At 40.7% G+C, this 23,040-nt stretch overlaps 1 protein-coding gene across 1 annotated transcript in view; it reads left to right on the top strand.

The window, feature by feature from the left end:
* Nucleotides 1–23,040, top strand: part of tmeff1a (transmembrane protein with EGF-like and two follistatin-like domains 1a) — a 102,858-nt gene that overhangs the window by 40,809 nt on the left and 39,009 nt on the right. The window contains exons 2-3 of the mRNA XM_042427839.1: nt 10,407–10,516; nt 18,074–18,203. Coding sequence (XP_042283773.1) covers nt 10,407–10,516; nt 18,074–18,203 — 240 coding nt within the window. The remainder of the gene's footprint in view (nt 1–10,406; nt 10,517–18,073; nt 18,204–23,040) is intronic.

Below are 23,040 nucleotides of genomic sequence, written 5' to 3'. Positions count from 1 at the left end.
CAGTGCTCGCAAATAAAATACACTCAGATTTATAGTTTAAAGTGCTTTATGTCGGCAAATAGCTTTTCCATTAACGGTAACAACAAAAATATTGAGAGCAGTGAATCAGCGGCAGGAGGAGGAGGACGAGGAGGAGGAGGAGCGTCTGTTGCTTTAAGGACATCTCTCTTAATTTCCCCTCCAATTTTGTACAAGTGCAGCATTTTACAATAAAGCTCTAAAAGTTTTAAATGGCTTTTTGGAAAACATCTTAATAAAAAAAAAACAGAGTGATTAGAAAAGCTATTTGACTAATTTTGTGTCTGCCTGGCTGTGAGTTTTATGAATGTAATACTTGTTCAGATGTGATTAAAGCCGCTGAGACAGGAACAATACTGGAACATATGGTTTATAATAATATATATCAGTCAGTTCATTAGGATCATGGGTAAAACAGTGTCAGTGACAAAAGCAGCAACTGTGGCGGAAAAAGAAAAGATTTTACTAGAAAGTTCATTAAAGCGGGAGGTGACAGAAAGCAGCTGAAAGCTCCGACAGCAGACTGCAGGTGAGCGCTGTCAGCTGTGGGCGGATTTGTGGGCTGGAAAATAAATAAAGTACATTTCATCGAGTTTGATCTCATAAATGCACTGAGCTGGATAATGAGTCAGTCCGGCGGGCTCGTTTAACGCCTCAGTCTGAAGTGCTGTCACACCTCAGTGGCTGTTATACTGCAGTAAAAAAAAACAACCCACATCTACCCTCAGCAACCAGGAAGACTTTCAGCTAACAAACGACATACCAGAACAACAACAACAACAACAACAACAACATAGAGCCTTCTCAGAATGACTCATCGTTTTCTGATCTGACGCACACAATCGAGGTCTCGTTAAGACAACTAAAACCACTTGATTACAGATGGAGGAAGATGAAGCGACGTCGATTGTTTGTAGGAGACGGTTGTTTGTACGTCCAGACGTTTATCACTCAGAGGTTTTGTGGCGCTAATAATGTCACGTTATTAGAGACAACAGACGTTAATCACACAACAGCAGAAGGTCACATGTCAGGGAAACATAAACATTAGAGGTGGAAGTTAAAAAAAAAGAGCTAGAATAGTTCAGTTCAGTAATTTGTTTGTCGCTGATGTAGTTTATCTGATTGATTTTAGTGCTTTTGATGACGTCTGACATCATCTGTGATGTGAAAAACTTAGATTTCCACAACGAAAGATACAAAGAATTGTCATAATTCATAATGAAACTCAAATTTACTGTGGAAATATGTGGAGAAGTTCCTTCTTTTTCATGAAGTAGATGATTTCAAAGCAGGACTGGGTCGCCTGTCACGCTGTTTTAATGTGTTCTTCTGTGAAACATGAGGTTTGAATCGATTTGAAGCTCGTCAGCTGATGATTCAGCTCATTAATAATTAGAAAAGCAGCCCGGAAATTGATTCTGAATAATATTCGGTTTATCTTTAACATCCTGCAGCGTATTCTACAAAAATGACTGTTACTGTATTAATTAGTATGAATTAATAATGAAGACATTTGAGGATACAAATAATTAACATCTGGGAAATAATTGCTCATTAGTGACATAATATGATGAATTATTTATCAAATGATCAAACAATAGACACTGATGGAGCAGTAGTTCTCTTGATTTGAAAGCTGCACGTAAGAATTCAAGGTTTTCCAGGAAATCTGTGTGTGAAACGTCTAACTATCTTCTCCAGTAAATATGAGGCTTAATTGTCTTGTTAGTAACAAACAAGTGACCCCGCTTGTCTTAGAGAGACTCCCCCGGAGGTCAATTACTTCCTGCTCTGCGTCCGCATCAGACTGCAGAATGAGTCTTTCTGTCACTCTCGTCTGTTCGTCATGAATAAAACATCAAAGCCGTTATCTTCACGCCGCACACGTGCTTCCCAGGTGAAGATTAGTCTGCAGCAACAGCTGATGAAGCCAAACGAGTCGACGTGTCTGCCGACCCCTCCGGGGGGGCGACTCGGAGTCAGATGCTCGCTCTTGCCTTCGAGGAAACGCATTCATAAAACTGGACAAATTAGTCCCAGTTATAGAGGAGGAGGAGGAGGAAGGCAGGGCAGTAATTAGGCAGCAGCTTCTGCAGCATCTGCTCAGTGTCTCTAACAGGGTTGAGGGTTCAACTCCCGGAAACTCTCGCTGGGTTTTTCTGCTGCTGTTTTGGCCACAGTTCTGTTTTCATGCATGAGATGTTTATTGAAGATGGATCAGTAAAATCACTCAGTTCTATCTCGGAGCTCTTTTTAAGTTATTTGAAATTTTGAAATTTGCAGCTCAAGAGCGAGCGGTGTTGAGGCAGAACTCGTTACTACGTCACACCAGAAAGTCAAAGTCAAATCTGCGGGATGCTTCAGCGTGAGCTCACCGCCGCTCAGTGATCCGCTGAGCACGTACGTAACTTCTGTAGTCAGAGTTTGCATTTCAGGACTCTGGTTGCTGGTTGTTCAGCAGCTAAAAAGTCTTAACAGCCCTCCAGAAGATGGAAATTTACATCAGGAATGGCTGAAATTCATTTTTGGGGACAATCTTCCCTCCGTTATTACAGCCAACTGTCTGCTTAAAGAGACTCAACACGCTGCAGATTTAAAGGACGAGTTCACAATTTTTCAAATGTGTCTTAAACCAACAGTCAGGAGCCCAAATGAACATTAAACATGTTTTTCTTGCTGTAATCATCCCTCCTGTTCATACTGACCATCAGAAGATCCCTTCATAATGACCTTACAATGGAAGTGATGGAGGACAAAATCCAAAGTTTCTGTGCAAAAAATGTATTTAAAAGTTTATCTGAAGCTAATATGAAGCTTCAGCGTCCAAATGAGACAAATCAAGTAGATATCTTTCAACGTTACAGTCTTTTTAGTGCCAAAGTTCCTCTTTTTGTTACTATACTTCCACCTGCAGCTCAACAGGGAAACACTGTCCGAGGAAACACAAAGAGGGAATTTGATGCTAAAAAGACTGTAAATGTGTCAGATATCCATTTGATATGACTAACTCAGACTGCTGAAGCCTCATATAAGCTTCACATCAACTTTTAAATGACTGTGTGGACACACTGTGGATTTTGGCCTCCATCACTTACATTGAAAACACATTTGAAGGATCTTTTAATATCCAGTATGAACAGAAGGAATGATTACAGCTTGATAACTGTTGTTTTAAGACACACTTGAGAAATTCTGAATTCATCTTTTATTTTTAGTTTGATCGCCGTGTTGCTGCGAGCGCGTCTCTCTTGAAAAGTTTGCAGCGATTCTAAAACTGTGAACATCAGAATCACAGATGAAGCTCTCGTGCTAAAACATGCAGACATGTGAGTGCTGCTTCTGTATTTTTTTCTGCAGCGACGGTCTTTAATATTTAGATCACTAAAGATGAATCTCATCTGAACACTTTTCTGAAAATACAGTTTCTACTGAACATTATTTTTCTCCTTTATAAAAGATAAACTTACTGTTGGCCAGTGACAGGTGCAAAGAAGAAATAAAACTAAAACAATATGAAAATGCAAAAAAAATTTCATGCTAAAGACGTCAGTGTCCCTGCGTTGCCCGTAGCAACGAGGAGGAGGAGGAGGAGGAGGATGAGGAGGAGGAGGCGGCGGTCAGGGTTTCATGTTTTATTCAAACAGCAGGAGAGAACAGAGAAAAGCTCTTCACACAGGAACTCATCCAGCTGCTGCAGCCAGGAGCTTTAAAATAGATCCAGGAACAAATGGACAACAGGAGCTGTGCAGCTCGCAGCGTTTAGTCTTTATTAGTGCGGACAGACCTCACATACATCATCACACTTCAACACGCTGCCGCTACACTCTCTCTGAGGGGATTTACATCTTTACTTTTTATGTTTTTATCCATAAAAAAACAAAAGAATTATTTTATATTTGGATTTTTCCAACATCAATAACTGACTGTGATTGATGGTTCCTCTTTATACTAATATTGGAAATACGTTTTTTAATACCGTGTTCATGTTTTCAAAGTGTTCTGTGATACAAAAGTGAGGAAAAAAAAAAAAAACTACAAAAATGTCTGCGGTTGAGTGAACACTTTAATCCAGACTCCGGCGAGACTTTCTGCATTTTAAAGGTTTTATTCCAACATGAGATGAATGCTGACACCTCTTCCTCACCTCTTCCTCACCTCTTCTTCACCTCTTCTTCTTCTTCTTTACTTACTATGTTGTTCTCCATAAAAACACCAGATTTATTTTATATTCTGAGTGGATCCTTCAATCCAAACTCCAGTGAGATTTTTAAAAGGTTTTATTTCCAAGATGAGACGAAACCTCTTCGAACAAGGAGGTGTGAGGTGGTCCTGGTCTCAAAGAGGGACTCTACATCTAGTTTGAAGACTTTAAATGTGTTTTCAGACAAAACACGAAGCAAACGTTTGTGTTTATTCACCTCAAACAGCTAAAATACGTGACTGTACACGACTGTAAGTGAGCAACAGACGCCGCTGACCGTGTCTGTTCAGCTTCAGACTGAAGACACCAGAGACTCTGTCTGTTATTTCTCTCCAGTCTCTGTAAGTTATATAAAGCAGATTCATAAAGCCGCAGGATGGGCACAAATTCCTCACTTTGCACGGATGTGTATTCGCGTCAGTTCACGCCACCCCGAGCGAATTCACATGCACTCGTGTCTTTGCACGACTTTGTCTAAAATTCACTGTGTGTTCTGTCTGAACTCACAGTTATAGTTTTAGTTTATATTGAGCTCATTTGTTGTAAAGTTGTGTTTTATTGAGCTGGTTGAGCCTGGTTGTATTATTCTATCATAGGAGTAATGTCAGGCTGTAAACAACTATTATTTTCTTTAATAATTGATTCAATTCAGTGTATAAAATGTCAGAAAATAGTGAAAAATGTTGATTATTATTCTCTGAAACCTGAGTGAACATATTCAGATGACAGAAACACAAAGATGTTGAGTTTATTATCACGGAAAACTGGAAAACTAGCAAATATTCACACGTGAGAAGCTGCCACCGGATCATTTTTGGTGCATTTATGTGTTTAAATCTGTCTTTTTAATTAATTTCCTGACTGATTGATTAATCAACCAACCATTCCAACCTCAGAGTGCCGCCGTGTACGGAGGTTAATCCAGTCCGTGCGAGTGTGTCACTGGCGTTTCAGAGCTTCCTGAGGAGACCGTGAACATCCGGCAGGTGTGAAGGATCCTGTTTGCCGGCAGGAAAGAGAAACACGACTCAGAGTACACGAAGAGGAAAAGAAAACCAAACTGAGCTGTTTTTTTTTTATTTTTTATTGGTTTTTAAGCAGCAGCTGTGATGATTACAGCTTCTGTTACATCCAGTGAAATCTTTTCCTCATAACTTCAGTACAGAGCTGGAACAAGGAGATACAGAAAATACATGTGATGTTTGTTGAACAGTTTTCAGCTTTGAAGCGTCTTTAGAGAATTTGGTTTATATTAATATTAGTAGGAGATTTAAATCCACAAAGGAAAACTATCAACAAAATGCCGCTTTTTTTTTTCAACTTCACTAGCAAAACTGGAACATTTGTGTTCTTTCGGCTTTTCGGTGTGATGGGGGATTTAAAGTCCCATCATGCATCACTGATGGCGGTATTTTACATGAATGTCACGCCGCCGCCGCCGCCGCCTCCCTCTTCTCCTGTTTCACATCTCTGCTGAGGATAAATTCCCTCGCTTTTAGAAGAACCAAATCAATACACCACAGCGCAGTCCTTGAGAAGGTTTCACTTCTCTATGAAATGAAAACCTCACTCTGGAGATATCTGTGTGTGTGTGTGTGTGTGTGTGTGTGTGTGTGTGTGTGTGTGTGTGTGTGTGTGTGTACGTCGAGGTTGTTTTCTCTCTTTTTTTTTTAAAAGCAGAAAACAGAAGCAACAGAATGAAATTCTCAAGTTTATGTTCTTTTGAAGGACCTGCTGCCGTTAGAGCGGAGAGGAGGAGAGTGAACAAATTTTCTTTTTTTCTTTTTATTATCGTCTTTACTCTCGTCCTGTTTTTATGGATTATTATTATTTTACAGTGCTGCTTGAAAGTTTGTGAACCCTTTAGAATTTTCTCTGTTTCTACATTAAATAGATTTTTACACAAGTCCTCAAACTAGAGGAAACCAAATTAAACAAATGAGACATTAAACTTACTCTTTTATTTATAGAGGAAAATGATCCAATCTTACATATTTGTGCAGAAGTAGATGAATGTGTGACCCCCCCTTTTTGCAGCAATAACTTCAACTAAACATTTCCAGTAACTGTTTATCAGCTCTGATCATCAGCTCGGAGGAATTTTAGCCCGTTCCTCCTCACAGAACAGTCTCAACTCAGGGATGTTTGTTGGTTTCTTTGCATGAGCTACATGCTTCAGATCCGTCCACAGCATCTCTACAGGATTAAGATCAGGAGAAAACATTAACCTTCTTCTGCTCTAACTAATCTTTGGTAGAACGACTTGTGTGTTTAGGGTTTCTGTTGAGCTTCAGTTCACTCGTAGCTCCATCAGTGATTGGTTCAGAGGCAGCAAAGCAAACCGTGATACCACCACCATGTTTCACTGATAGAAGAAGGTTCTCATGCTGGAACGCAGCGTTTGCTCATCGCCAAACATAACTCTTCTCATTCAAGCCAAAAAGTTGGATTTTGGTCTCATCCATCCACAGAACATTGTTCTAATCACCTTCTGGTTTCTCCACGTGGTTTTGAGCAAACTGGAAGTATAAGTAACAAAAAGAAGGACTTTAGCACTAAAAAGACTGTAAGACTTGGCTTGTGTCTCCTATATCCCCAAAACGCTTTTAAGCAATTAACATCTCATTATTGAGTTGTCATCAGAGCTGCCTGTACTGTCAGCCGTTAGTCCACCACCACCACCGCCATCATCATCGACACATAACGCAGAGACTGTAGGCTGTCACCATTATCAGCAGTATAAAAGAGACTTAACAGAGGCGTTATAAACTGTAAAATATAGACATGGCACTAAAAAGACTGAAAGATATCTACTCGATTTGACTCATTTGGACGCTGAAGCTTCATATTAGCTTCAGTAAAACTGTTTTTGCACAGAAGGAGGACTGTGGATTGTAAGGTCATTATGAAGGGATCTTCTAATGGTCAGTATGAACAGGAGGAATGATTACAACAAGATAAACAGATTAAAATCATCAGCGTGTATGATTAGTATGAAGTCTTTGTCAGTGAATCTGTAACCGTTTGCTTATTTTTAACATTCATTTTAAACACTTTACTTTGAATTCCCCCGTCTAGCATTAATAATCAGCGCACGAACCTTTAATAAACGGTTTATTACAGGCTACACAGTGGCAGCATGTGTCTGTGCCGCAGCGGTGAAAGAGTTAAGGGATGTTGGGAGTGCTGAAGGTCTCAGAGTGCCAGACAGAAGATGAGGTATTGACGTCCATCTCGCCTGGAGTCAGGGCTGCTGCAGTGGAGGAAGATGGAGGGCGGGAGGGGGGGGTGTAGAGGGGGGTGCAGATAACGACTCAGGGGAGCGGCGGCTGGGTGGCCATGACGACCGGGCTGGGGCTCGGGGGGATTTGGGAGGTGGATGTGCCTCCGGGTGGGTGGAGGGGGGGGAGCTGCTGCCACGCTCCGTCAGCTTCTTTAGTTCTGCTCCGATCCAAAAGAGGGAATTATGTGCATTTCAAATCCCTGTTTCTGTTGTAAAATGTATGAACCCGAACACAACACGGCCGGGGTCGACTACAAACACACACACACACACACAGAGAAATATATCAGCAGCAGCCAGCGTCTCGCTCCTCAGAGGAACACACACACACACACACACATTTCAGACTGAAAACACTCGTTTGCTCTGCTCAACACACACTCATTTGCATTTCTGTTTCTCGCCAGACAGAGGGTTTAAAGACTTCTGGTTTGCCGTTCAGCATAATCCCAAATTGTCTGGGTATTAAAAATTTGGCTTTTTTTGAAACCTGCAAACAGGAAACACAACACACTAGTCTCTCTGTCACACACACACACACACACACACATACATACAGTTGATCAGCAGGCTTCAGGCTCCGAGCTGTTGATGAATGTGGCTGCTGGTTGGACTCAATTAGCCATGAACGTCCTGCAGCAGCCGGACCCGCTCCGCCTGAAGACCTCCAACCTGCTGAACAGCTTCCTTCAACAGGCGTAGATCTGCTCACGTGCGGGTCGGAAGATGGTTCGAGTTAAAACTGGGATACATTTGTTTGACAAGTCAGGTTTTATTAGTTTAAGGTCATAATGTCAGTCGCACAAAAAAAGAACCAACAGAGACTGTTTCCAACCGCGAGTCTGGACAGTTTTATAAAAAGCGTAACTATGGTCGTCCCCTCACCTTAACCATGTGGTTATTATTGTAGCCATGACGACGAAGGTGGCCCAGCTGTAAGGAAGTAGTAACTTAAACCCACCACATAACCCAAACTATGATCTTTCCCTAAACATAACCAGACTTTAACCACAGCGTCGTCACATCATGAGGCATCATTATTGTTTAACAGTTTTTGAAAGTACAGACAGATGATGTCGTCCTGCAGATTAGAAAAACGCTGCTGTGTGTCGTTCTGGAGTCACATGATCAAACCGTGTTTTTCGGAGTTTAATTTGGAGGACTTCTTGTTAAATACGGTGGCCCCCTGAGGACAAAACACATACAAAAGCAAAAGCACATACATTAAGAAAAATGGACTTCAAATCCAGAACTGCTACAAATACGAAACCTCATATAACAGTGAAAGATGAAGAAACAGCTGCAAAACACACACAGAACACATACAGAAGCTTTTTAAAAACATAAAGACACTGCAGACTCATTTGAGATTATGTTCATCTGGAGAGGAATGATGTTTTATAGAGTTGTACAGTACTTTTCCTTTAAATTAATTGGAAAAACCTCTAGAAACACGGCGGGCTCAGTGGAAGAGGACCCGCTCCTTATGTAGATATAAAGGTCTCGTTCTAAGCTAACGTGATTATACACTAATTAAAACATATTTATGAATATTATATTCCATTTCTGCCAAGTCTCTTCCACTAGATGGCACTAAATCCTGCACACTGCACCTTTAAATGGAGCATCTTTCCATTATTATAAGTCTTACTTACAGATTTAAGAGCTTCTTCCAGCACTTCATTAGTATTTTATTTTCCCTTGAATCTGAAGGTTAGTACTACGACTCTCTGCCTCCTCATCCTCTCTGTGCTGGTTTGAGCTTCAGGGGTTTTTTGTGGCTGGTTGTTACTGCGGCCAGCGGCGGCCATTTTTAGGAGTAGGGGAGGTCCACAAACAGTAATTAGAGGCCATTACACGGCTCTTCAAAGCTCACTCAGCTGTGGTCTGTGACACACACACACACACAGTCACACACACACACACACACACACACACACACACACACACATACCTCCTGTTTTTCAGCTGGCAGGAATCTGCGGCTTTTATCTCAAAGAATATGTGGATAATTTAAGTCAGCTGCACAGTTCTGAGTCGCGGAGGCCTGTTATTATCAGACAAGACACGACTCCCTGTATAGACTGCCAGCAGCATGAACAGTGTGTGGTTTGTTGGTGTGTGTGTGTGTGTGTGTGTGTGTGTGTGTGTGTGTGTGTGATCTGAAGGTCCTGTAACGTTCACACAAGTCAGGATTTTCTCCTTTAAATCTCCAGATAAGAAAAAAGCTCCCCGCTTCATGACATTTCATTAATTGGTCACTAATTGAACTTTAAAGAGCAAAACTAATTCAAGAATCACCAAAAACTATCCTCCATCTCCAAAGTTAAGTGTGAAAGTTTCTTCCTAATATAATCCTGATTAATAAATATATTTATATTTAAACATTTATAACGAGTCAGCTGAACTCGTCACCAAATCTGCTGACCAACGTCTGCGTTTGATTTATTTGTCTTTTTTTATTTCTTTGCACCTCTAATTTTTTTACGATTCACCACACATTTCATTACACCATCTGACAGCTTCCGACTGATATTGTGCAGTTTTTGCTCGTTAACGTCTCCTCTGAGGACTGTCGGATCACAGATTTGTGTTGCGCCGCGCTGTGAGTCTACCTGTGTAAACACTCCTGCAGTGCCGGTGTCTGCTGCGACATGAAGCCTTATTGATCTATCATCTGATAAACAATCTTCTCTCCTGTTGTGCTTTAGAGGGGGGGGAATGTGTGCAGCTTTGCTCTCTATCTGCTTTTTATTGTTTCATAAACTCATAAAACTGTCCGGGCGTTATTCAGAGCGGATATGAGATCAGAGCGTCGGGATATACTGCTGATACTTTGTGGTGGCGCCGTGGTTTTATTTAACCCTTTTTTCTCTGTCTGTTTGTTTCTGTTTGTGGCAGATCTGTCAGAGAAGAAGAGCGACCTGAGGGTTTGTGATGACTCCACCTGCAGATTCGGAGGTGTCTGTAGAGACGATGGAGCTCAGCTCAAATGTGTTTGCCAGTTCCAGGTAGGAAAAGATGAAATGTTTTTTTCCTCACTGTCAACAAATCCCATGAAAAGACTCAAACCAACAATGTGTTTGTCCGTCTCTCGATGCGTTCAGGCTCTCAGCTCCAAGCACATTGGTTCCTACTGAAGACTTTAAAAACACCTCATAAATTTATAGTTTCATTTTTAAAAAGAGGCTCAGTCATAAAAGTCCTGAAACGTTACTCAAACAGGAGGAAATGCATTCGTTAGGGACTATTTTCAATGGCGGATGAATTCACGTTTGGTGCTCTAGTGAATATTTCTGTCAGCAGGATGGCGTGTGTGTGTGTGTGTGTGTGTGTGTGTGTGTGTGTGTGTGTGTGTGTGTGGCTCAGTGACGCATTTTTAACAGTTTTTGGACGACAATTGACGTCGACAGCACAGAGGAATAAGCTACGTCAGGTTTTATCAACTTCTAACACATATAGAAACATCTGGTGGAGAAATAATATTATTATATATTACAGACTTAAAACAGTAAAATCAAAAGGTACTGACTCTATAAAATTGTCAGTATTAGCTTTAAAAAACTTAGTATTGAGTTATAGACATAGACTGTATAAAAATATGGACGTAGTCACCGTGACGTCACTCGTTGGTTTCTAAAGAGCGGTTTTGAAGTTCAAAGTGAGCCGCTCCGGCCATCGCCATCTTGACAGTACATGACTCTGCCTAACTCCCAGCCAATCAAAAATGGGCAAAGAGGCGGGCCGAACAGCTGAAACAAGCCACCTAGCAGCTGGCGGACCTGTCACTCAAAGCAGCCATGTCCTTCATTATGCATAACTTTATGGCTTAATAAAATTTAAACTGGTGACTTATAAAAAAAATTCACCCCCGTACAGTTGTCATGAAAGGAGAAATTAGCTACAGAGACCAAAACTGTTTTTTGTACCAGGCTGTAAACATGTTTATTTCTGCTGTAAAGTTGGGCATTTTAACATGGGGGTCTATGAGGATTGACTCGCTTTTGGAGCCTCAAGTGGCCATTCAAGGAACTGCAGTTTTTGGCACTTCCTCATTGACTTCATTTTACAGCCCCGGAGGTTGCCGCTTGGTTGTAGACCATGAGACTATGAAGCTTGTTGAATTTTTTTCTAAGCTAAGCAACTAAGACCACCTCTTGAGTCTGAAGCTGATGCAGAAGCACCACTAGAACCGACTCCCCTTCAAAAAGTCTCAAATACTAAATTAATCACTGTTTTCAACGAGTCATTATGGTCTCAAGCTATAAATTCAGTCCCTCTAATAAGTGTGCTGGTGGTCATTTTGGAAATTAGAAGAGAAGGATTTGAAGACTTATAGTAGCGCTGCTCTCCCCGGCTCCTGGACTCACACTGAGTCGGACTATTGTCACAATATTTCATTAGGTTTAATGTTACTTGATTACGATACCTGCTCTGTCAGCACAATTTAGCTAAAGTAGCTAACGTTAGCCCAAGTGTGCAGCACTTGTTGTTCCCAGTAAGCTAGCGTTAGCTTGGGTTCAAGCTATGGGGAAGGAAGCTTCAAACCAGCTCCAATAAAACCAGCAGGTGACGTCACACCTGGCTACATCCGTCTTTATATACAGGTTATGTTTTGGTTTTGATACATTTATTTACCACCCTCTGGGGTTTTGGAAACACATCAGTGAGTCTTCTGTCTGAACACTCAGAGTTGCATCTGTCCTTTGAAACACAAAGTCGATTTTGAAAAAGACTTTTTGAAGATAAAACACACTTTCACGCTCGTCCTGTTGAAACGCTGAGATACTGTTAATCCAAGGAGAAGAGAGTCCTCATCCTGGAAGCCTTTTCTCTTGTTAAAGTGAAATTCTTCCATTAAAGCAGAATTTGAATCCCACATTTGTGTATCTTGTCTATCAGTCACACACTCTCCTCTCTCAGGCCTTCAGACAGTCAAACTTAATTATCTTTTCGTTTTCTTCGACGAGAATCTGTTGTTTCTCAGGATCACTATGTTATTCTTTATTTTCTTGGCTTAGTGATCTCATAGAAACTCCACCGCTAAACCGCATCTGTGAGCCCTCCATCAGTGGCAGAATGTATGTGGAGTTGACTCCAGGAGCTGACTGAGGAATCAGAGGCTGAACACACACAGATTGTGGCCACAAACTCAACATCGACCCTCAGTCTTGTTAGTTTTGGAGCTAAAACATGAATAAAACATTATATATTCCTTCAGACATGATCTGCTTGCTGTTTGTTCTCATGATATAAAATGAAATATAATTACTTTCTCCCCAGCCAGTCGTGTTTGCTGCATATTTGGCTGAAACAACATGACAGAATAAAAGCAGCGGCGGCAGTGTGAAGGGCAGAGTCTAGAAAGACAAATTCACCACAGAGCTGCTGCTTTACTGCAACAACAAGACGCACAGACACTGTTTAAAACCGGCCGTCACGCTCTGTGATCTGAAAGCAAAACCTACATTTATTACTCCTGTTCACACAGACAGGACGGAGCGCGCTGAGCTGTTAAACCTGATCAGAGGAGTTTCACAGCCACCTGAGCGAGACGACTTCACCCTCACAGACACAACAACAAACTGCATGTTTTATAACTCAGATCATCACAGGAAGGACAAAACCAGTAGAGACAACCAGAGGACCAACACAGTGCGGACAGATCCTTTACTACAGTAAAAATACCATGTAAAAATACTCTATAACAATCATGCATGAAAAATCCTACTACAGTAAAAGTACATAAGTATTATGAGCTTGATGTAGTTAAAGTATTGCAGTAAAAGTACATAAGTATTATGAGCTTGATGTAGTTAAAGTATTGCAGTAAAAGTACATAAGTATTATGAGGTTGATGTAGTTAAAGTATTGCAGTAAAAGTAGTGGTTTGGTCCCTCTGACTGATATATTATTATATATGACATCATTAGATTATTAATAGTGAAGCATCAGTGTTAGAGCAGCATGTTACTGTTGTAGCTGCTGGAGGTGGAGCTAGTTTACACTACTTTATATACAGTTAGCTAGTTTAGTCCAGTGGTTCCCAACCTAGGGGTCAGGCCCCTCCGAAGGGTCAGCAGATAAATCTGAGGGGTGGTGAGATGATTAATGGGAGAGGAAAGAAGAAAAAACAAAGTTCTGATACACAAATCTGTTTTCAGTTTTTGGACTTTTTCTCTAATCTTTGATTTTTGCTGAAATATTGGATCATTTGAACATTTATTGAAATGAAAGCATGTGAGAAGTTTAGAGGGAAAAATCACTATTTGGTGGAGCTGTTAACAACTCATAGACATGTGAAATGTGACCCCGACTACACACTGCTTTTTGTAAGACGTCAAAAGCCAAAAAGGTTGGAAACCACTGGTTTCATCTTTAACAATGTGTTGTATTTTAAAAGCTTGTTATATTATCCATTGTGTCAAATCTTCATCTGAAAAGTAACTAAAGCTGTCAAATAAATGTAGTGGAGTAGAAAGTACAATATTTCCCTCTGAAATGTAGAAAGTAGCATCACATGGAAATACTCAAGTAAAGTACAAGTAGCTCAAAACTGTACATAGTTTTTCTTGCCACCTTGCACATTGAGAGTTGTAGTTTACTTCTAACATGAAGATTTATGTCCACAGTCTTGTACCTCTGAGTTTTTTATCAAAGAATCATATATTCTCTAACAGAGTTGTTCATCTTTTCAACCAGGAGAGTTTCATGTTGATCCAAACTGTAGAAGAAAGAACTGAGAGTCTCTAACGCTGTTTATGGGAAAAAATAAATTGGATTTTTAGTTCTGAAACATCTCCTCCCTCTTCACAACTCTGCCAGTAAACTGAATATCTTTGAAACATTTAAAGATATAACCTTTGACTCCGGGGAATTATAACATTTAACATTTTCTGACAAAACGATTAATCAAGAAAATAATCTTGAATAATGTTGAATGAGGTTCTCCTCCTTCGATAAGATTCATTTAGGCAGATTTAAAGCAGTAATTGTACCAAAGAAACTGCAGTGAGACTCTTCAGAGGAGGTTTGTTTTTGCAATGCAGATGTATGAATATGACTGTACAACCCGAGTCAGCACATTTATCTTCCATTGTGCTAAAAATATCTTGAAATGTATTCAAAGTGTAGAGTTTTCTCTGCAGGTGTGTGTGTGTGTGTGTGTGTGTGTGTGTGTGTGTGTGTGTGTAGCTGGATGTAAATCAGTCCCAGTTTTTACATCACACTCAAACAATTTAACGTGTGTGTGCCGGTTCGTCGTGATGACAGAGAATCTCATCAAAGTAGTTTCAGCGTGTGATTGAAATCTGCTCCACCCGCCTCTGCTCCAGGGGCAACAGAGTCTCAATATCAAACATCCACCGTTGCCCTGCATTCACTAATTAAAAGGAGTGATCTGTTAGATTTCTATCTAAATAAACCTCCTGTTCTGCTTGAACCAGCAGGGATCAATCTCTGTCCTGATCAGTATTAAACTGCTTTTTTTCTTTGTCTTCTACAGCAACGTATCTGTAAATCACTTGTCCTGCTTTGAGGAAAGGATGGCGCCGTCTAGTCTTACACAATGAAACACTGTTCTGTTATCTGTCTGTACAGTCCTTATTTCAATACAGCAAATACAATATTAGCACAGAGCAGTAATGCGGAGATAAAAAGGAGCATTTCTAATATTTTCACTATATGTAAAAACATGTTGACCAAACAGAAGAAGAAGAGTGTTTAAGGCCTGGTTACACCATGAATTGAATTCCGATGATTAGCGGATTTGCTCATCAATGTCAGATTGTCAATTTTGGAAAGTTACAGAATCTGTTAGATGCATAAATTTCGATGTTTTAAAGGTCTAATGAATGACAGCAAACAAGCCGACCCCCCAAAATGTGGAAGTGACGTAGTGTAATTTAGATTAGTAACTGTAACTGATAAAGTAATTGCATCATTGGTCACTGTGCACATACAAACATTTTGCTTCAACCTCATCTATCTGACACTGTGTGTTTATTCATCTTGCATGTTGTGTTAACTCTCAACTCACTGATTTTAATCAAGCACGAACTGTACAGAAGTGACACAGAAATTGAATTTAAACAATATTACATATTGAACAAACTTCTGTTTATATCCATGGATAATATAATCATCATGGTCTTTACTAGTTGATAACATTGTGAGTAAAACAGGAAGCGGTGTGTCAGCTGTGAGAAGAGTTTTTATGAAAAAGTAGCTCAAACCAAAGCTGCACATTGTGCTTTACTTACAGAACTGATGTAATAGACCTGCATGACTGTAACTACAGTATGATTTGTTAAGTTTAGTCAGATATATACTGATGACACGATCACCAGAGATATTATATGAACAGTTATTTCTCAGTTTGTTCAACACAATAATCAAACATGATAAGCAACAGAAAGAAGGTTCATGATACTTCAAGCAAAACAAGTATGATGCAGAAAACGAGATCGAGTGGAATTCATTGCCAGCGAATATCGTTTAAGAAAATACGTGTGTGTGTGTGTGTTTGAGTGTAGGGAATGAGTTGTAATGTATTTTACACACTTTTTCTTGGAATTAAATGTGTGAAAGCGCAGGGGGGATCAATCTATATTTTAAGGATGTTACCAGACTACCAGGCTGTGAATTCTTGAGGAATCGTGATAATTTGTGTTTGACTTAATGTGATGACAACTTTGTTTCTCCTCTGTATGTATTTGATTGTTAATTCAATAAGATGAGCTGGTTGGTGTGTTGTGTTTATGTGATTATAGTGTTTATAAGTGTGTGTAAAGAAGGAAAGGATCAACTGAGTGACCGTAACGTGAAGCTGACACTAAACATAAACACTCAACCTCCGGTCAGTTCATCCAGTGACAGCTCCAATAAAGTTTATTCAAACAAGTTGACCACATCCTCGAGAATGTTGACAGAAAGAGAGAAAGCAGAGTTACTTTGTGTAAATTCTAGTACGAACAGAATCAGTCATGTCAGGCGACTAAACAGATGTTGTGACCTCAAACTGCACGTCGACTAATCTGACAGAAATTCAGCCTGATTTCTACAATTATTCTGAGTTCAAATCTGCTTTTAATCTTAATCTGGTTGATCTCTTTATCACCAAAACGCTGACAAACTCTCTGTTTCTCATGACTCTGGATCTACAGGGCTGATCACTGTTAGGGTTGGGGCGTCAGGGCGTTAGGGTTATGGTTAGGGCGTTAGGGCATTAGGGTTGGGGCGTCAGGGCGTTAGGGTTATGGTTAGGGCGTTAGGGTTATGGTTAGGGTTAGGGCGTCAGGGTTAGGGTTAGGGCGTCAGGGCGTTAGGGTTAGGGCGTCAGGGCGTTAGGGTTATGGTTAGGGTTAGGGCGTCAGGGCATTAGGGTTAGGGCGTCAGGGCGTTAGGGTTATGGTTAGGGTTAGGGCGTCAGGGCGTTAGGGTTATGGTTAGGGCATCAGGGCGTTATGGTTAGGGACAGGGCGTTAGGGTTATGGTTAGGGTTAGGGCGTCAGGGCATTAGGGTTAGGGCGTCAGGGCGTTAGGGTTATGGTAAGGGTTAGGACGTCAGGGCGTTAGGGTTATGGTAAGGGTTAGGGCGTCAGGGCGTTAGGGTTATGGTTAGGGTTAGGGCGTCAGGGCGTTAGGGTTATGGTAAGGGTTAGGGCGTCAGGGCGTTAGGGTTATGGTTAGGGTTAGGGCGTCAGGGCGTTAGGGCGTTAGGGTTAGGGTCAGGGCGTTAGGGTCAGGGTTAGGGTTAGTTTTTGTCATCAATGAGTTTCCATAAAAACAGCAGCTGCAGACGTCACTGGAGAGCCAAACAGTGTGTTTCTACCGTGTGTGCAGAGGTCACAGAGGTCAGCTCTGCCGGGAGGGGGGGAGGGAGGGTGGGATTCCTGTTAAATGATTGATGGCTCCGAGTTAATAGAATATGGATTTCTGAACACTGATATGTGTCCTTGGCAGCTGCAGCTTGTGTCTGACAGCAGAGTCAAGTTATTCTGCGCTCAACCTCATGCAGAATGAATGAAGCTCTTCTAACGGCAGGCTGACTCACATCATATTTAACATGTTGCGTAACTGGCAGCTGCTTCTCATCTTACATCAGAATATGAGATTTGGTTTTTCTACGGCCACAGATGCAAGCGGCGCCGGATCTGTTGTTTGATTGTTCACACTCAATCTGATCTTGGAGGCAAAAATATTGGATTTGGGCCACTTCAGCATATTTGCATGCAGGCAGCAGGAAAAACAGGTTGCAGTTGCAGAGATGTATATACTGTATGTGGCTGAGTGTAAATGAAAGTGTCTAAAATCTCATCTCCAGATACCAGACAATGACAGGAATGAGTGGAAATGAGGCCAAAAAGTGTTGAGATTTAAAATTCAGCGCTAATTAGTGTAGCTGACGAGCTCTTTCTCAAGTTTTCTCTCCATAAAAAAACCTTCCTGAACTCATTCAGCTGGTTGTGAATCATCATCATCATCATCATCATCAGGTCTGAAGTTTGTCCTGTGAGCAGCGGTCACATTGAAACTTAATTAACATTTTGATTGTGTTTGATTTTCAGTGCCACAAAAACTACATCCCCGTGTGCGGCTCCAACGGAGACACCTACCAGAACGAGTGCTACAGGCGACAGGCGTCCTGCAAACAGCAGAGACTCATCTCTCGGGTGTCCGACGGGCCCTGCTCTGCCGGTGAGTCTGCCGGGAAATACACTGGGGTCATCGCAATGGAAACCTGCAAATGACGCTGATTGATTGAGAGCAACAGGCTCGTCAAAAAAAAAAAAAGTGAATCAAAACACTTCGTTTATCGGTATCGAGCAGTCGGAAGAGGATGTGATTTAAAATGTTCTTGAAGTGTTTTGAGGAAATCAGTCATGAAAAAGATCCTACATTTCCCATGATGCACCTCTGTAGCATTTCTTCATTAGACCCTCTCTGTGTGGTAAACAGTCACATCTTTCAAACTCCAAACACTTTCAGTTTGTAACACACTTGCTGAGATAACCCTGATGACATCACCATGACATCATCGGGGTTGTATTGTCCTCCAGAACAGCTGAACCCTTTAAAGACATGATGTTTTCTAGAGAGTTAAAAAGTCATTTAATAGATTTTGCAGGTGAAGATGATCATTTAAACTCATTCATGATGAGATCAGCTGATCGTCCTATAACGTGTCGCGTGAAGTCGACCGTGCTGCGGCGTTTTCATGGCGTTTTGACTGAACACCGAACGCTACACCGCTCGTCCTCGATTTTTCCTCTGAACTCTGCAGGACGTCATGAGTCGGATTGATTTCAGAGAACGAGCCGGTTAATCAACCCGCAGATCAATTTTAATTAGGAGCGGTGGATAGAAAACCGTTAAAAAACCTCCAAAAGCCGAGGGGTTCCAAAACTAGAGTTCGGGGACCCTGCGGGGGTCCTTCAGGAGGTTTCAGAAGAGCCGCAGTGTAATGAGGATTAGTTTAATTTCACTCCGAGGCCTTTTAGTCCAGGAGAGATGCTGTAATGAATCACGGAGAAAAATGCATGATTAAATAAATCCTTTATCAACAGAACTCAGGTTAATCTGTTTGAGAACATCTGAAGGATCACTGAGACATTTATATCGCAGCTAAATAAAACTCTCCTCTGTGTGTTCAGTGCAGCGTTAATAGACTAAAGAGTCAAATATGAGAGATGATGATAATATCTTGCTGACAGACAATCAGTACAGTTTGAAATAAAATACTAACAGGAGATGGAAGAATTAAACTTGAGAGCAGTGACAGCGGAAAGGACATTTTGTGGCATCAAGAGGAAAAAAAACTAATTTCTTGAGAATCCTTCAGGCCGAATAAACAACTTAACCGACTGAAATCATTTCCAGGACTCTCTACAGGATTCCTGGAAATGATGTTCCTCTAAATATAAAAGGCTCCTTTTTCTATTTATTCATTTTTTGCGAACGTAATCTTAAAACAAGCACACAAAAAAACATACAAACATAAAAAAGAAGCCAAAACTGATGAAACAGAGTGAATAATAAGACTGGATGTATTATGTTGCTTTATGAGACAACATTAACATTCACTTTTCTGTTTGTTTCATTGATCTTATTATAAGACCTTATTATTAAGGACTTGGTGCCATTTTTTCTGTTGGTAATTCTTCATTTTGAAGGTTAAACTGTGTTTCACGTGAGACGAAAGTCCAGTTTGAGTAACAGATGCAAGAGTTTGAAGGTTTATCAGACACTTCATCGCTGCATAGTTTATAATAAAGTTATCACAGTGACTTTATCTTTCATCCTGATGACTGCCATGTAAACAAGAGTTCACTTTACAGAGAAATCTATGAAGAATCTGCACCTGGAAGCATTTGATTGGTCAAAGCAGCACGTTGCAGGAAGACGTCACATTGTGTCCTGCAAAGTTGAACCAGATGCAACTTTTTTTTTTACAGAACAACCCCTAAGATTGTTCAATATTTTATATTTTTCAATACTTCAAAGATTAATTATGCAAAAAATGATTAGAAGATTTTTTTCTGAAGTCCTGGATAAAAGTAACTGCAGTTGATGCAAAACTAACAAGTTGACAGGCAGCGTTTGATTTTATCTAGAAGGAATGTAAATCGTAAACTCAGCTGATGTTTTAATGTTTGGATGTTTAAAATCAAAGCTGCTCCGTTCTTCCCTGAATCTGAAGACAGAAATACAACATGATCATCTCTGAGAAATGTTTTTCTTCAAGAGAAAATAAGAGTATAGCACACTGCTACACTGCAGATATTCTGGATCAGAACATCTCCTGTATACTGAAACTCACTTCCTGTGTATCTAAACACACATCCTGCATTAACTTCAGTGTTTGCTTTAGTTTCACCTCCTGAGCAAAGCTGAAATTTAGGTTCAGGGAACTTGAACCCAATGCGATCGGTAAACAGAGGAAACAAAACGGCTACACCTTCAGTCGTAAAGCTCCTGTAGTGTGAGAGAGGCTACAGCGTGTAGTATACACCCATCAGCACTCAGACATTCAGTATGTGGAGGGAATATTGGCATGAGGCAGGTTTTATTTCCCAAAAGCTGCTGGTTTAATGTTCCACATCTGGATGATAACCAGCTGTAAATCAGACACACAAGCTAAACGTTAAGGGCTAAACGTTTTTCTCATCAAGCCACCAGCAGACTCTCTGGATTCAAACGTCTCTGCAGGCCAGTCAAGGTTTATGTTCTCCTCCCGCTTTGGAGAAAATGTGTTGGAGAAACTTAGAGAAACACCACAGCGGCGGCACGGCGGTGGCGGTCAACTCCATCTGCAGGGGCAGTGGCCTGATTTCCCAGGAGGCACTGCCCGGCGCTCTGCTCTTATTACCCGTTACACCGGGGGATCCGACGCCGCGTTATGCCCTCTGCTTCCCTCGCCTCCCTCCTGTCCTGCTGCAATTTCCTCTCCCCGAGATTTATGCTTCCTGTAATTGGAACGTTCGGTGGCTGTGAGCCAAGGCGACGGCATGAATACTCAGCTGAGTGTATTTCCCCGGGCAAGAGTGAGGAGGAAATGCAGCGACTTGGCTTCTTTTTTTTTGAGAGAGCAGACTGTTGAGGTTATGAGAGGCAGGAGGGCTGACACTCCTCCCTGGGATCTGATCACAGGTCAGCGGTAGGTTTAGCTCCGGAGCTGAAAGGTCTGAACCTCCACACCGACCTCGGGCACAAAGCTATTACTTCTTCAAACTTGTGTTGTTGGCTTTTTGACTTTCCTGGCCTGTTGAAAGAAGAGAAAAGAAAAGAGAGAGAGAGAGACGCCTGCAGCAGAAAGCAGATTTCACACAGTCGGATTATAAAAAAAGGGGATGTGACACTAAAAGCCCCTTTTTTTCCTCTAAAAGGAACTTCACACAACTTAACTTGAGACCTCTCATAGCCGCAACTTTAAATAACTTTGTGAGGCTTCGGGATGAGCTTCCACTGTATGTGGAAACATAAGGAGGAATGTTTTTATTTTTCAGTCATTAAAAAGACAAAATTGGGAACAAATTTGTTATTTTTACCGAACCATCTGTTCGGTAGGTTAGTGAAGTAAACATTTGTGGGACAGACGGCAAAAGTTAGAAGCAGTGATGACATTTATGTTTACTTGAACATGAAATCCAAGTTTATCTGCCGACAGAGAATCCAGCAAACACATCCTCCAAATTAAAGGACAAAAAAAAAAACATCTTCTGATCTGATCATCGGGAACACATCATCGTGGTTAAGGTTTGATGAGGTTTAAAGAGAGATCGTGGTTTGGGTTAAAATACGTACTTGTTACATTGTTTTAAAGAAAACAAGGTTGACTCGCAGTTTGAAACAGGAAAATGGACTTTGTTGCTCAATAGTAAAACCATATCTTAAGCTTAAAGCTGGAGTTCAGGACTTTTGTCTCCCCCTTCTGGCAGTGAGAGTAATTACAAAAACTCTGTCTCCATGTGCTCACGTCAGAGGCTCCACAATAGCCTACTCCATCGCTACTGATGCAGCTGAAAATGGTGGATAAATTGTTTTGAGCGTCACACAACCCCCACAAAATGACTAATTTCACTATCAGAATTTGATCCATTTGGTCGGATAACATTTAGAAAGTCTAGAAGACACACAATTAAAGTATTTTATCCCCATTCAAGTTAGCAGAGAGCTAACTGGGAAAGTCTCTAGTGCACATGTTCTGCTGATAGAGTATGTGCTTTATGCATCATTCAGCCAGCGAGGGAATGTCAAACCCAACACCAAGTTAAAAACTTAATCAACATTGTGTGAACTTGTTTGGTAAAGGCTTGAATGTAACGGACGTTGGTTTATATGTAAAAGTTCTGCACTGCAGGTTTAAAGCGGCTATAATCTATATTTTTATAACTGCACAGTCTGATCTGTCAGTGTGTGATGTGGCGGCTTTACGGAGCTTTATAGCAAGTTTCAGTTTGTTGTTTAGCTGTCTGGCTGCAACTTTACATAGTTTTATTATCAATATGTTGTATAATTCCTAACAACACGGTTGTAATGGCAGTAACGATAACTAACATTTGCAGTAATTTGTAGGTATTTAATGGTTGGTTTTTACAAACTACACAGAATTGTCTACTTTATTAAGAAACTTTTTTCAGTTTTTTTCTCATAATTTGCATGAAATGTCCCAAACATTAACTGTTAAATACCTGCAAATTACTCAAAGAAAATTCCAAGAAATCTGTATAAAATTAGTGGATCTGTAAAATAGATTCCAATTTATCCCAAACATCAAGAATGAATTTCTCAAGAAGAACAAAGTTTTTCTCTTTGGAATTTATGTGAACACAACTACGTCCAAACACATTTTTATTTTGTTATTTTCAACCACAGTTGTCTCAAGTCTTTGAGATGTGATTTACAAATCAAAAAGTCTTTCAGTCCATCAAGGCTTAATATGCAAATTACAATAATGAAAACAATGTTCTGACCAAGTGGTGAATCAAACATGTCTATGTGACGAGTGATTCACTGAGAACTCTCGAAATGAAAA

This window comes from Thunnus maccoyii, chromosome 12 (assembly GCF_910596095.1).
Source record: "Thunnus maccoyii chromosome 12, fThuMac1.1, whole genome shotgun sequence".
Lineage (NCBI taxonomy): Eukaryota > Metazoa > Chordata > Actinopteri > Scombriformes > Scombridae > Thunnus > Thunnus maccoyii.
This window is presented reverse-complemented; position numbering and strand designations above follow the sequence as displayed.